Here is a 16,331-nt window from a genome sequence, read left to right on the forward strand (position 1 = left end):
GGAAGGCAGTGAACTGAGGAGATGGTATGGGTGGAGATGGCAGGTAGGGAATCTGTCCGTGGGTTTGTATGACCAGCAATGCTGGGACTGCAGTGTATGCACATAGGTGCTCAAGACACATGCTCCCAGGTCCCCACTCTGCCCGCAGACATCCACAGACAGTGGCTGAATTCCTAAGGGTCTCAGAAGGTCCAAGTTTCCCCGAATTTTGGCAAGAGAAGGGGAGGATTGAATGCAGTCTCTAACTTTGGGTCCTTTTGCAGGGTAGAAAGGCAGGAGAAGTACTGGTAGGGAAACACTATTTTTTGTCATCCTCTTTAACTGATTGCACCAATGGTGACACTGTGGTGTCATGGGAATAAGCCAGAGTTAATTAATTAATTAACTGATTTTTAAGAACCCAGAATTTAGAGGCCAATCCGGCTTGGGTACGACACCACTTAAGAGCTTTGTGACTGTGTGTCAACCCCTCAAATGGAGACAACAGTTCAGAAAAATTTAAGGAGGCACTCATCTTCAGGTTGCACAGTTGTAGGGTCTGCTAGACTTTCAGTAATGGCACCCCCACTTGCATGACCCTGGGACTGGGTACCTTGCTTGCCTCACCCATAAGCCCTGCCATCCCACCAAGTAGTCATAAAGATTACATGAGAGAAAGCATAGGAAAAAGGAACTTTGTGGTCTGTAAAGGGCAGTTTGCAAGCCAATAGTGAGTCACAAAAGCAATCTGAAGACTGTTTTAGTTTGTTAAGGCTACCGTAACAAAGCATCACAAGCTGGCTTGGCTTAAACAACCAAATTTCTTGTCTCACAATTTTGGAGGCTAGAAGTCCTCAGATCAAGATGTTGGCAGGGTTGGTCCCTTCAGAGAGCTGGGAGGGAAAAATCTGTTCAAGGTATCTCTCCTTGGCTTGTAGATGGCCATCTTCAAGTTCATATGGTGTTCCTCCTATATTTGAGCCTGTCTCCAAATTTCCCCTTTACATAAGGACACCAGTCATTTTGGCTTAGGGCACACCCTTAATGACCTCATTTTAACTTGATTACCTCTGTAAAGTCCATATCCCTAAATAAGGTTACATTCTGAGGTACTAGGCAAACCTCAAATGAATATGAATTTTTGAGGTACATATGAATTCAATATGAAAATATGAATTTAAAAAACTTAATTAAAGTAAGCTCTATGCCTTACATGGGGCTCAAACTCACAACCCTGAGATCAAGAGTTGCATGCTCTACTGACTGAGCCACCCAGGTGCCCCTGAAAATATGAATCTTTGAGAGACACAGTTCAATCTATCATAGTGAGCTTTGACCATCACTTTTTTAAAATGTTTATTTATTTTTGAGAGAGACAGAGAGCAGGGGAGGGACAGAGAGAGACAGGATCTGAAGCGAGCTCTGCGCTAACAGCAGAGAGCCCAACACAGGGCTTGAACTCATGACCCAAACTGTGAAATCATGACCTGAGCTGAAGTTGGATGCTTAACTGACTGAGCCACCCAGGCGCCCTTCACTTTCTAAAAACAAAGTAGGATAAAATAGAACAGAAAATATCAGAATGCATCACACAAAGTAAGGGTAAGTATTGTTTAATGAAACTTTTGTTTCAGTTTTATATAAGTATCTGAGTTACAGGTCTTGATATAAAAGATAATTTTTATTGCAGACTGGGATCACAGATCAAAGCACTATTTGGATGTTGGTAAACATCATGTATCACTTTGCATTGCTTTTTAGTTATTTTAGGGGTATATCCTTCTTCTCTGACAAGAACAGAAGCTCCCAGAGGGTGGGGATTCATATCATACTTACACATTCCTAGGCAGCTAGAAAAGACAACATGCATTCTTGCTAATGAAGACAAGGACTATTGTTTACTGAGTCTTTACTAGGTACCTGGTGCTGGGCTAAATGTTTTACAGATACTCTCTTATAGAAGGACTACACTTAGTCACGTATTGATGGCAGGAGCTCAGTGCATTTCACAGATAAGATGAGTGGCTGCCGTGTTCAGGAGCACTGGGTAGTGTCCTGGCATTTGTGGAGGATTGAGGGAAAGAAGGAAAAAGTCACAGAAGAAGTATGGGAATCTGCTGTGGACCCTTAGTCACCCCTGTCTCTCAGGCCTTTGCCATTCTCCCCAACTTTTCATCCACCTTGATATCACCTCAACACTTAGATTAGATGAAACAGAGACTATAAATTGGAAACTCCCCCAGTTTCCTTCTGTCAACCAACACATATTCATCAGCAACTGCACCTTCCCCATAGGCTCAGAGGACAAGGAGCCCCTGTCCCTGTCCCTACTCTTCCCTGAGGTATGCTTCTCCTCAGGAACCGCCTCTGTCTCCTCAGGCACTGTTCCATTCATTGTCTCTTTGATCCTCCAAATCTCCAACTTCATTCTCTAATTATTACAGCTCTTTACTCTGAGCATATATACCAACATATTCAACACCCCCCTTCTTTAAAAAAGTAAAATTGAACTGATAGCAAACATATAAGACAATGCTTGGAATGTGTATTTAGTTAAATCAGTAAAAATTGTTGGTGTCTGTTCTCAGGTTCTTACAGCCGACAGGGGGAGTCAGATCAGTTAGCAAACAGTGATATTATAGGATAATCAGGGCTGTGAATCCAGTGAATCACAGGGTGCTACGGGGACACATAGGAGGGGCATCTACACTAGATAGCAGATAGGAGAGATCAGGGAGCTCCCTGTAGGAGGTGATGCCTGAACTAAATCTTGAAGGAAAAATAGGAATTATTCAAGCAAAGAACAAAAGGAGAGTTAAACCAGGAAGAGAATCTAACGTGTGTAAAAGTATGGATACTGTGGGAGCATGGTACCTTCTGGAAAAGGGGTGGTAGTTGGCAATGGGGAGCATTAGAAGATTTGGGCAGGTGAGTAATATGATGAGGTTTCTCAGAAATACCACCCGCTACAGTGTAGAGAATGGATTTAAAGTGTAAGTCTGAAGCCAGAACAGTTCAGAAGGTTACTAATAATGGAGGAGGAGACCGTTTCATGGAGGGGTAGAAGTGAAGCATTGTAGAATCAAGGCTGGGTAGGAAGAGAAATAAAGACACGAGGAACTGATGGGTAAGGAAAGAACAGAGTCAAGGAACTGGAAGTCTCAACAGACCTAAAGAGTAGCCTTACTGGGAGCAAAGGAAAAACGAGTTAGAGGCCTGGAGTGTTGCAGTTGGAAACAAGGGGATGAGATTTCAGGCCAGCTCTCCTAGGAGGACACCGTGTAGGTCATGGCTCCAGGGCTGAGTGGCTATGGCAACATGATGGTTGATGAGTCATTGGAGTTGAGGAGGGCAAGGAACCAAGAAGCCAGGGTGCTGGCTGGACTACTCGCATGCATAGTTGAAGCCATCTGGGTTTGCAAAGACCTGAGGTGGATAGGAATACAGTAGGTCAGATGCCAAAGTCTTCAGGGAGTGTGGGCAAAAGTGATCGTGACATCATCAGTGGATGCCAGCAAAAATAACAAGAACTAACCTTTAGTGAGAGCTTATGTGTCACTTCAATTCCTACCTAAAATTCTGAACACTGTACATTTTATCCTACAACAATACTGTGAGATAGAATTACGTGCCCAAGATGGTAACCACTCACCACATGTGGCTATTTAATTCTAATTTAAAAATTCAATTCCTGGGGTGCCTAGGTGGCTCAGCCAGTTAAGCGTCCAACTCTTGGTTTGGGCTCAGGTCATGAACTCATGATTCATGGGTTCAAGCCCTACGTGCGGCTCTGCGCTGACAGTGTGTGGCCTGCTTGGGATTCTCTCTCCCCCTCTCTCTCTCTCAAAATAAATAAATAAGGCGCCTGGGTGGCTTAGTCTGCTGAGCGTCTGACTTCAGGTCAGGTCATGTTCTTGCGGTTGATGAGTTTGAGCCTGGCTTGCTGCTCTCAGTGCAGAGCCTGCTTTTGATCCTCTGTTCCCCTCATTCTGCCTCTCTCTCTCTCTCTCTCTCTCTCTCAAAAATAAGTAAATAAGTAAATAAATAAATAAGTAAATAAATAAATAAATAAATTCCTCAGATACACTAGCCACATTTCAAACGCTCAATAGCCACATATGGCTAACGGCTACTATATTAGCACAGACATGGGACATTACCATCATCACAGAAAGTTCTACCGGATAGCGTTGATAGCCCTCATTTTACAGATGAGGAAACTGCAGTGTGGAAAGGTTAAGTATCCTGCCTAAAGCCAAAGACCTGGCAAGTGAGAGAGCTGGGATTTGGACCCAGTCAGTCTGGTGTGATGACTGTTGCCCGGGAGCAGTATGCACATCTTCTCAGTGGAAGGTGGAATTGCTGGCCCTTAAAATGTAGAGGGATTTATAGGACTATCAAGGCGAGCACTTACGGTAGCGCCTCAGTAGCAAGCCCTTCTGCCTTGCTGGCAAAGTCTGGATTTTGTACAGGTGTTCCCCTCCCATGCATTCAGGGGATGAATCTCATTGGTCTAGCCAATCCCATTCCCCTGGCCACTAGGACCTTAGGGGGTTCTTGGGAAAGATTCTGTTCTTCTTCAAAGCTAAGTCCATATGTGAGGACTGAAACAGTTGTGACCAAGGAGAGCACTTAGGATAGAGAAGCAGTGTGAAGAGGTAGAAAACTGTCGAACCAGCCCTGGATCTGCTCTAGAACTCCACCTTGTTCCATTTACTTTAATTGGGTCTTGTGTTACTTGCTTCTAGATGTATCCCTAACTGAGACCTCAGTGGAGCCAGGTGACTATTGGAAATGGAGAGCCCAGAACATCTGAATGCCCATGTTCCCATACCACCCATCTTATGCACCTGGGAGAATAAGTGATAGCTCATTAAAAGAAGAATGTCCTCAGGGAAGAAGCAGGTTTCAGACAAGCAAAGAGGGGCAAGGACAATCTGAGCCAAGTGTGGCTTCAAGCTTTGTGCAAGGAGGGGTATGGGGAGCAGTGCAAGGGTGGTCAGGAAGAGGAAGCACTGGATTAAGTGGAGAAGGGTAGACGCCCATTGAGGCTTGCCAAGGATGACAGGATGTGTGCAATGGTAAGGTCAGCTGATCTCAAGTTTCCAAATAGAGCCCTGGGGCTGTCAGAGGCTTACTGGTGGCCAATAGATCTTCACCTCACAGAAGAAAAAGTGGCAACCTTGGTGGGTGGGCGAGCATCCCTGGACGGAGCCAGCTGTGGTCAGGATTGAGCTTCTGCAAGGAAATCCCAGGCCTCTAACTGGCCCTTTAACTACTGTCTTATCTCTCTCTCTTCCCCTGTGTAGCCAAGCTTCTTGGGAAAGTTATTCACATTCGTGGTCTTCCCTTCCTCACCTCCTCAGGACACTGCCAACGGGTGGCTGCCCCCACCAGTCCAATGAAACTGTTCAGGCCCATGTCATTTTTGCCTACCTATGTACCCGGGACACTGGCCCACCCCCGTCTTTGCTGGACCCCTCAGCAGTATTCAACACCGTTAGCCATTCTTGACTAAGCCTTCCCCTTGTTGGTTTTCCTGCTTCCTCTCTCCTAGTCCTCCCTCTATGTCTCTAGGTGCTCCTTCTCAGTCCCGCCTTCACCAGGCTACTCTTCCTGTGTAATCTCATCCAGACCCAAGGCTAAAGCATCCCAGCAGCAAAGCAATGTAATATGGTGGCTTAAACCATGGCCTCTGGGGCTAGGGCACCTGGGTTCAAATCCCTGCCATACCACTCCACCTCTGTGTGACATCTAAACCCCTGTCAGGATATAGATCATAATCCCCACCCCATCCCCACTGTTCTGATTTTATTTTCTGGAATTCATATAAATAGAGTAAAACGGGAAGTGCTTTTATACGTCTGGTTTCTTTTACTCACTGGTGAATGTTCTGAGACTCACCCATGTTGTTGTGTGTAACACAACATAGTTTGTCCATTACTGGGTAGCATCTCATTGTAGTCTATCATTTTTTAAAAAATGACAAATACCTGGCTGTAGCCAGTTTTTGCCTATTATGAAGAAAACTGCTATGTGCATTCTTCTTCAAATCTGTTTGTATACATTTTCATTTCTCTTGAATAAATAACTAGGAGTATAGGGGCGCCTGGGTGGCTCAGTCGGTTGAGCGGCCGACTTCGGCTCAGGTCATGATCTCACGGTCCGTGAGTTCAAGCCCCGCGTCGGGCTCTGTGCTGACAGCTCGGGGCCTGGAGCCTGTTTCGGATTCTGTGTCTCCCTCTCTCTGACCCTCCCCCATTCATGCTCTGTCTCTCTCTGTCTCAAAAATAAATAAACGTTAAAAAAAAGTTTAAAAAAAAAAATAACTAGGAGTATAATTGCTGGGTCATAGGTATATGCTCACTTTTATAAGAAATGTTACATATTGTTCCAAACCGATAGTACATTTTACATTCTCAACACTGTGTGTGAGTTCCAGTTGGTCTACTTCTCACTAACATTTGGTATTGTGAGTTTTTAAAAGTTTAACCATTTTGGTGAGTGTGGAAAATTTTCCATTGTGGTTTTAACTTGAATTTTCTTGATGACTAAAGATGCTGAACACTTTTCATGTGCTTATTGTCCATTCATATATGTTCTTTTGTGAAGTATCTGTTCAAATATTTTGTCCATTTTAAAAAAAGTTGTCTTTTTATTACTGTGTTATAGATTTTTTTTTTTTTTTTTTTTTTTTTACCTCTCCTGGATACCAGTCCTTTGTCAGATCAGTATTTTCCTTACCTATTTGGCTTATTTGTTCATTTTCTTAATGGCGTCTTGTGATAAACAAAAGTTTTAATTCTTGATATTTCTTTTTTGTTTTTTTAATATTTATTTATTTTTGAGAGAGAGACAGAGTGTGAGCAGGGAGGGGCAGCGAGAGAGGGAGACACAGAATCTGAAGCAGGCTGCAAGCTCTGAACTGTTAGCACAGAGTCGGATGCAGGGCTTGAGCTCACGAACTGTGAGATCATGACCTGAGCCAAAGTCAGAGGCTTAACCATTTGAGCCACCCAGGCACCCCTAAATCTTGATATTTCTGTTATAGTTATTGCTTTCTATAACTTAAGAATTTTTTACCGCCAAGTCATGAAGTTATTCTATGTTTTCACCTAAAAGTTTATCATTTTAGCTCGTATGCCTTAGTCTTTTGATCCATTTTGAATTAATTTTTGCATATAGTATGAAGGAGGGGTCAAGTTTCACTTATTTCTTCCTTATAGCTATTCAGTTTTCTCTGCATCATTTGTTGAAAAGCTATTCCTTTCCCCAGTGGATTGCTTTGATACCTTTGTCAAAAATCAAGTGACCTTTAAGTGTGAGTCTATTTCTGACCCCTCTTATTCTGTTTCATGGATCTGTTTGTCGACCCTTAATGCCAGTACCACACTGTCTTGATTACTGTAGCTTACAAGTCTTGAAGCCAAGTGATATAAGTCTTCTAGCATTGGAATTTTAAAAGCTCTTCAGGTTATTCTATTGTGCAGCCTAGATATGAGAACTTTGAGAACATTCTAATGTGATCCAAAGTTTCTAGTCCTCGCTTTCTGTCACTATTCTCTAGGCTGACATGATAAATCAACTAACATACTTGATCCTGTCTTCTTAGTCTGGAGTCCTCTTCCTCCTCAGTTCTATGGCTGATACATTAGGACTTCTTGCCTGGCTCCCCACTACTTTTAGAAAAAAAGTTCTAAGTACTTCATGTGGCCAAAACCACCCTTTGTGATTAGGTTCCCTGATACCTCTTCCATTACCTTGCCCAACACGTATCTTGAACTTCAGCCATACCATATTGGCCATTTGTGTTTTAAACTTCTTCATGTCTCTATGCCTTTGCGTGTCCTTCAACCTAAAACATGCATCTCTTGTCATTGCTTGTCATCTTCTTCCTCTCTCTTCAACATGTAGTTTGGCATCATACGCCCAGCTCTGCTTTGATATCTTTCTTTGGAATAGTTATCTGGCTCTGGTTCCCTCTGTGTTTTCCTTTATCACAGGCATTAGGCACTGTGTTGTGATTATCAATCATCAGGTTGAGCAACCCCACTAAATTGTGCACTTCTTGAAGGCTGAGATTGTGTGCTTTCATCTTGTCCCTTGTGCACACCTAGAAATGTGTCCAGCACAAATAAGATACTAATAAATGTTGATTAAATGAATGAGAACTGGGCTCCAATCTGCACTGTGATTTGGAGCAGATTTCTTAATCTCCTAGAGCCTCTATCGCCATATCTATCTACAAACTGGAAATAACACCTATGCCACAGGTGGTTCTGAGATAGAAGTGACTTAATCCATGTAAAATACATTGAGTGGGCTTGGTATATGGTAAGTGCTCAGTAAATCTTGGTTCTCTTCCTACCTTCCACCAGACCCTTCAGAGACACCCTTCCTATTCACACTTCTTTAACCTTCTTTAACTGACCACTAGGTGGCGTCAGTCTCTGGCCTGACATTCAGTCCCAGAGCTGCCTCCTTTAATACCCCATCTTAGGCAGGAAAAGGAGATATTTAATAACTTGCTGGGAGATGCAAAAGGGAGATATCCTCTTTATACACCAACTTTTTTGCCTACTGCCACCATTGTAGGTATCCCAATCATGAATTGCAGAGAATTCCTCCTTGATTTCCCATATTTGGGTTGTAATTCCAACACAAGGATTTAAAGATGGAAGAAACGTCTTAATAATAAAAGTGGGGTGGGACGCCTGGCTGTCTCAGTCGGTATAGCATGACACTCTAGATCTCTCAGGGTTGTAAGTTCGAGCCTCACGTTGGAAGTACAGATTACTTGAAAAAAAAATTTTTTTAAGCATAAGAGTGGGGTGAAAAGAAGCTGAAGCAGAGAAGGACTGAATAATGAGTGCAATAGGAGAAATACAGGAAAGAAGATGTTAATAGTCATATTTCATTTGACAGTGGTTAGGCTGTCTCCTTTCCTTGAGTAGGCACCCCTAGTTTTAACAGTCCTGTTAGCCTCCTCCAGTCAAGAGTTCCTCATATTGGGTGGATGCAAAGAAGTAACAGACATGATCCTTGCCCTTAAGGAGTTTATGGTCTGGTGGTGGGCACAGACCTCCCAAAATTGAGTGCTAAATTCTAGGTATTGAGGCTATGTTGAGTGCAAGCTTGGAAGAGGACAGGAGAGCTTTTCTGAAGAGGGTAGGGAGGAGCTGCGAGAACAGTATAATTAAAGGCTCAGGTAGAAATATGCATTCTCTCATCTTACAGAGACACCCTCAGCAGTTCACATACTGGAAATAACCCAAGAGCCCAACAATCCCAGTAGATTGTGAAGTAATCAAGCAAGGAGATTCCAACCAGCCAATATAAAGAGTGAGCTAGATGTGTATGTTTAATGTGGAAAGGGATCAAAATTAGTTAACTGAAAAAAGAAGTTACAGAACAGTATATAGTGTATGAGGTCATTTGTGGTTTTAAAGGATGTCTATTTATATTTGTTTGTCAATAAAAATTTTTTTTAAACCTTCCAAAGGAAGCCCAAGAAACTCTTGGTAGTGGTTACTGTGACAGCAGGACTAAAGAAAAAGATGTTGGAGCATGGCAAGTTTACTTTCACCTTCCTAGGCTTTTTTTTTTTTTTTTAATGTTTATTTATTTTTGAGAGAGAGACAAAGCATGAGCAGGGGAAGGGCAGAGAGAGAGGGAGACACAGAATCCAAAGCAGGCACCAGGCTCTGAGCTGTCAGCACAGAGCCAGACGCAGAGCTCGAACCCACAGACCATGAGATCATGACCTGAGCTGAAGTTGGATGCTTAACGCCCCCACCTTCCTATACTTCTTATATTCTTTCTGTACTTTTCTATACTCTTTGAGTTTTTTTTTTTAACTAAGTATTACCATGTTTCACAATGTAAAGAATTCACATTTGATTCGGTTGTCTACAGATACTGAGCAGAGAGGTTCGCCAGCCAGGAAGAAACATAGGGAAAGCAATTTTAGGAAGATTCCTTTATGAAAAAGGAATGAGATGCCCCTCACAGCTCTCTTGGGCTATACATATGGTCACTCCAGATAGCTCTTTCCTTTCAGAACTGCCTGAAGTCGGCTTCACCTGATTTCACCTGGACCACAGTATTAGGAGCAGGGTCCTAGGTAAGGAAGGAACCAACCTAAGCATTCATTAAAAAGTTAGTGGGGCGCCAGGGTGACTCCGTCTGTTAAACATCTGACTCAGTCTCAGCTCAGGTCTTGATCTCAGGGTCATGAGTTCAAGCCCTGTGTTAGGCTTTGCACTAGGTGTGAAGCCTACTTTTAAAAAACCAAAACAGGGACGCCTGGGTGGCTCAGTTGGTTAAGCGTCGGACTTTGGCTCAGGTCATTATCTTGCGGTTCCTGTGTCTGGCTCTGTGCTGACAGCTTAGAGCCTGGAGCCTGCTTCAGATTGTCTCCCTCTCTCTCTGCCCTTCCCCCGCTTGCTCTGTCTCAAAATCAAATAAACATTTAAAAAACCAATTAATTAATGAATTAAAACAAAACAAAACAAAAACAGCGAGTTCTTGCAATGTGCCTATCACTGCATTAGCCCATGAGGGCTGGATAAAAAGATGAACACGACCCCAACCCTGTCCAGAGAAACTCTCTGGCAGTGGAAATGGAGGAAATCTGAGCTATATTTCAGAGGGAGAAATGACAGGCCTTGAGCACAGGCTTACAAGATTGGATACAGGAGAGAAAGGCCAAAGAGGAATTGGCAAAATATCTGAAGTTTCTAGCCTAGGAGACTAAAAGCAGGTGGACTTGGCCCTGAGCAAAGTGAGCCCAGAGGAAGCTCTGGTTCGGTGAAAAGGTGCCTTCCGGATTCTTCTCACTCTCCTTGCCATCATCAATGGGACAAGTCCTCCATGCTGGTCCCTTTCCTGCCAGGGACGGACGGGTGTGAGCACTTGGAGCCCTTCCCATTCCTCCACTAGAATTTAAAAAGTGAGAATGGTGGTGCAACCCTCTCTCATCTCTAACGTCAATTTCTGGCAGCCCACGACGTTGCCTGCTGCGTCCCTGAACTCTGACTTTCAGACACCCAAGGTACAACCTTAAAACATCGCCCAGAAGGGGGCAGTGGCCAGAAGCACATTCACCGGGCTCTGGGAACCGCCCGGCGCCTTCAGGACTCAAAGTAGCATTCCCGTGCGGTCTTGGGGCCGGGACAAAGGTCCGGCACTCAGCAGACACCTTAGACCTCGAGGCCTGGAAGCAGGGGTCCAGAGTCCCTCATCTTATCCCAAATCCCTGTTGCTCGGAATCTAAAACCCCGACTTCGTGGGAAGTCAGCCAGAAGGTATAAAAAACAAAACAAAACACCAAACCAAACATAAATGAACCCAGACCTCTTGGGGCGAAGGGGGGTGGCCCTTCCTCAACCCCACCCGTTGGTGACTCACCTCCCTCCAAACCAGGGCTTGCCCCTCCCGCGCCCGGTGCCAGGCGAGCAGGGCGGGGCGGGTACTAAGGTGGGCTCCATCCCCAGCCCTACGCGGGCGGACAAGCTCCGGCGTGTCCCCGCGGGTGTCCCTGTTTACTCTGAGCCCTGGGGCGAGGTGGGGGCGGGCCCTCGCAGCCCCTCCCCCACCCCGCCCCCCTTCTCCGAAGGCCCCAATCACTGTCTCTGTTTTACGAAGTCTCCAAATCAAACCTCAGCCTTTCCGCGTATCTTCCTTGCGAACTGGAGGCCCCTGCCCCCCACTCCAGGCAGGAGAGGCACAGTCAGAGTTCCCCGAGGAAATTGGGCCTCCGCCCGGACCCCAGGTCCTGGATCCCTAGACGGAGCCTGAACTCCTAGGACACGACACCGAGTTTCAAAGAGAAGCCCCTCAGCTCTCCTCGCCCACTGCCCAATCTCCCCTCGGCCCTTCAGCTCTCTGAAGCACGGGGGAGGGGGGGAGGCCCAGTCTGGGGGGAGGACGCTCCAGGCCCCAAACTGGCTAGCGGGGGTCCGGAGACCTTCACTCTAGGACCGCTGACCAGACCCAAATCCTGTCGCTGCGTTGACTCCCCCTCCCCAGGGCAGCGCGCCAAATCCGCGCATGCGCACTCACAGGATTGCCGCGTAGCTCTTTCTCCCCCCCCCCCTTTCTTTCCCCGCCCCTTCTCTCCCTCCCTCCTTTGCCGGTCCCCTCCCTCTCCCCCCCTCGCCCCCCCGTCGCGGCACCTCAGTCCGGGGAACAGTGGTGCGAGCTCCAGGCCCGTGCACTGAGGAGGCGGAAACCGGGGGAGCCCCCAGAGCTCCATCAGGCCCCTTCCAAACGCTCCCCCACCCGGTCCACGCCCCCCACCCCCTACCCCGCCTCCTCCCAATTGTGCATTTTTGCAGCCGGAGGCGGCTCGGAGATGGGGTTGTGAGCTTCTCTCTGGGAGGGGGAAAGAGGGGAGAAGAGAAAAGCAGGGGGTGAAGGGTTTGGATTTGGGAGGAGGGGGCGGGCGCACCCCCGACAGCAGGCCCTCCCCAAGGGGCTCTGAACTCTACCTCTTCACCCACGCCCCTGATGCTCTTTGCTTAAGGATAGGATAAGAATAGAGGAGGAGGAGGGGAGAAGGAGGAAAAGGGGGACCCCCCAATTGGGGGGGGGCGACGGCAAGAAGTAGCAGGACCAGAGGGGAGGGGGCTGCTGCTTGCATCAGCCCACACCATGCTGACCCCGCCGCTGCTGCTGTTGCTGCCCCTGCTCTCAGCTCTCGTCGCGGCCGCTATCGACGGTGAGTGAGATTCCGCGGCCCCCTTGGACCCCTGGGGACACCCACTCCCCAGCCCCCACTCCTGCGCTCAGATGGGGAAGGGAGACGCGGGAGGGGGTGCCTTTTGTTATCCCAGTCCAGCTGACACAGCAGCGGCCCGACTGGGGGCGGGGATGGGGGTCCGATTTGGAGGATGGGGGCCCAGGGCAAATGATGCTTCCGGGACCCCCCAGCCCAAACAAAGACCAGAGGCCTGGGAAGAGAGAAAAGGGCTCCCCTTTTTTCTGATCCTGGGATCCAGAGGCCTTCTCCTCCTGTCTCTGGTTGGGGAGGGCCTCTGCCTCCCCTACATCCTCCACCCCCCCCCCCCCACCCCCATCTGAAATGTGAAGGAATCCGGATTTGCGATGTACGGCTGCAAAAGGGTGGGGGGGCTTTTGCAGTGGCCTCTGAATCTGGAAGGGGGAGCTGGGTCAGGGTTGCCCCGCTGGGCAGAGGGCAGGCAGGCCCGGTAAGGCTGTGGGTGGGAAGAGGGAAGGCCACAGGGAAGGCCCCCTGCTTGGGTGTGGAATCTGGGCCTGGGGAGTCCAAGCTTGGAGGCCTGGGTCCAGGATCCAGCGGGCTACCCGCCTGGGTTCCTAAGCGGGCACTTCCCCCTCTCAGGGCCTCTGTCAGTAGCCTGGATAGGGCTGGGTGGGGGTGGGGGGGGGCAGCGATGCTATGTGACTTTGAATTTTCCTTCTTAATTCCTGGGAGCTTTGAGATGAAAAACGTCAGATGTCATCATTGGGGAAGGGGACTGGAGAATGGCCTGGAATGCTGAGGTGGGAGGGAGGAAAAAAGCTGCTTTCTCCCTGACTTCTGGCTTGATCACAGTTTGGACAGGAAGGAGAGTTGGAGGTTGGATGGGGGTTATGGCTATGCCCCTACCCCCCAATTCTCTGCTCCTTTAGGAAATGTGTTTATTTCTCTCCACCTTTGCCCCATACACACACACTTTGTATATTACAGTTAGGCTTGGGCTAGAACAGAATCTTTTTGGGGAAATGGGGTGTCCCCTCTCCCCTCTCTATGTCAGCTATTTTTCTCTTGCTTGTGAGTCACTGGTTCAAGTCTTGCCCAAGCTTTGAGCTAGGATCATGGGGTTGGGCTGGGCTGGGCCCCTATTTGAGGAGGGTGGGATCTCATCCCTTCCCGTCATTTTGGTCCATCCAACCAGGGAAAAACCTGGACCCAGTACCATCATGCACCCCTCCTCCATCTTCTAAATTTTGCCAGGTTAGGATTGGGAAAGTTTTTCTCTGAAACCAGATTGTCTCTCCCTCTCCTCCCTTCCCCCCAGCTTGCTTCAGTTAGAGAAGAGAGGTTAGGGAGTCGGGAAGTAACTGTGCCCCCAAAAGACAGTATTTTCAGTATTCCAGTTATGTTGACTGTCTGTTCCCTTCCCTGCCACTACCTCAGTTATCTGCCCAAGAGGAGAAAAGAGGCTTTCTCTTGAATATTCTCTCTCGACCAGTCCTCACAGGCAGCCCTAGCCCATGACTTCCTTGTTATACATGTTCTTTCCTCTTTTTCTCAACCCTGTGAGGTGGGAGGGGAAACTAAGGCAGAGAGGTTTGGGCATATGACTTCTAGGGGGAATAGAAAAAAAAATTTTAAGAGAAAAAGAGAGACCCTCACATCATGGGAGGATGGAGTTAGGAAGAAGCAAGAGGGGCCTCTTCGGAGAGCAGAAAAGTCCCCATCCCATTCAAGGATAGCACCAGATTGCTTCACCCCCAGACTTCCAAGGTGGTTCTATTTGCCACACTACAGGTTAGTTGCTGGTGAGTGGAAGTGGGAGAGATTGGACATGTTCTCCTTAACTGTCTCCCTGCCCTTTCTTAAAATTTCCACCAAGCCCACATCTGTAATCCAGCTCAAACCAAACTGTATCCAAAGTCCCAGGAAGAAGACCCTTCCCCAGACACACTCTACTACTCTTACCTTGGGAATGGAAATATGAATCATCAGTTCTACCCCACTCTGAAGGGGGGGAAAGGGGTATTGTACAGACCTGTAGGGCCGGTGCTATCCAGGGCAGCCCAGAGGATTCTCTTATCTCTACCCCTGCCCTCATGCCTTGGGCCCACTGACTTCTTTCTCCAAAGAAGGAAACCTTTTGACCCCAGATACCTAACTTTGTGTCTAAACTTTCTTTCTGCTGCTATCGCAGGCCTTGCTGCTTTCCCTCTAGGGGAGCAGCCCTAGGAGTCTTCCCCACCTCTTCTGCCTCATCTGCTCCACCTGAACTCACCCCAGTGTCCCCTTCTCTTTGGGGAGCCATGTCACCCCCACTAGTAAACAGAATTGAGTGTACTTGCTATCAGGGAGGATGAGGAAATGGATGAGGTGGGGAATGGGAAAAAGGGTCATTGAGGACCCTGCTGAGCTTAGGAACACCTTGTAGTGGGGAGGGCAGCCCCAGGCAGTTATGGCTCAGGGAAGGCTGACTGCCTCCCTCTTTCCACACCCCTCTCCACACACACCCTTGAGCCAGTTGTATTACCAGTTATCAGACAAGCTGGGCAGTTGAAGTGAGTTATGAGGCTGAGGTGTTTGCCTCCTGGCTCTCTGAGAGAAACTTCCAAACTCCTTTTTTCCCCAGTCAGACCCCCATCCTTGAACATCTCCCCTTCCCCTGGTCTTTCAAAGCAGGGATGTTTAGCACAACGATTTGGAGATTGGAGGAATATTTTGATGTTTGAGGCTTCTTCTTTTCTTCCAATCTTGCTCCCCCTTCCTCCATTTCCTCTCCTCCCCCCCCCCCATATATATATGTTGTTGTTTGTTTTGGTTTTTGGTTTTTGGTTTTTTTGTTTACCTCCAACCTCTCCACTGTCACTGAACCTCTTAAGGATGTCAGTTGGGGTCCTGGCTAGAGCCAGATCCTGTCCAAATCCGCCCAACTCCTCAAGACTCCATGCTTTAAGGAACCCCTCTTTACTCAAGTCAAACTTTCTTTCCTCCTGCTGCGGTCTCTGCCTTTGCACATCAGAACCCCGAGCCTAGGGCATATTGCCCCTCAGTAGTCTCTTGTCAGGATCCCCCCACTCTGTGTACTCTCCAGGATTCAAGCCTTCTGGCTCTGTATGGAGGGCTCACCGCCCTTGGGGAATCTGGGTGCAGCTGATTGGGGCCATGAAAGGGTCCTTGACCTGGTGGAGCTGGGTGCCCCTGTGAGCATTTGGAGAACTTAGTCCCACCCCACTGTGTTCAGTCCCAGATCAGCCCAGTTAGCAGGATCCTGCATTGTTTGGAGAAGGAAGCAGTTGGCTTTGGAGTGCTTCCGGTGCAGTGGCCCCAGGCACTAGTGTAAAAACTCCCCAGGAAAGAGGTGAGGGATAGTGGTGGGGGAGAGGTGTTTGTCCCTCTTGCTCCCTCAGGGGAGATGAGAGTCTCTCCGAGGCCTTGGCTTCTCTGGTTGAAGAGCTCCAGTCTTCTTCCCCTAACTCCCTATTCTGTGGGAGGCAATAACCCTTGTTCTGGGTATTCCTTGGGACAGACACTGCTACAGCAGGCACTCTGTCTCCATAAGTCAGGATATATGTTGCCCGCACCCTACTCTGAGTCTTGGGGGCTTGTTGTTTTTTGGGTTCATCCTAAGACAACT

General features: G+C 47.7%; 1 protein-coding gene across 1 annotated transcript in view; it reads left to right on the forward strand.

The window, feature by feature from the left end:
• Window positions 1–12,160: 12,160 nt before the first annotated feature.
• Window positions 12,161–16,331, forward strand: part of LRP1 (LDL receptor related protein 1) — an 81,149-nt gene continuing 76,978 nt past the window's right edge. Inside the window, exon 1 of the mRNA XM_060657219.3 lies at window positions 12,161–12,700. Within this exon, the coding sequence (XP_060513202.3) occupies window positions 12,634–12,700 (67 nt within the window). The 5' untranslated portion in view covers window positions 12,161–12,633. The remainder of the gene's footprint in view (window positions 12,701–16,331) is intronic.

This window comes from Panthera onca, chromosome B4 (assembly GCF_046562875.1).
Source record: "Panthera onca isolate mPanOnc1 chromosome B4, mPanOnc1 haplotype 2, whole genome shotgun sequence".
Lineage (NCBI taxonomy): Eukaryota > Metazoa > Chordata > Mammalia > Carnivora > Felidae > Panthera > Panthera onca.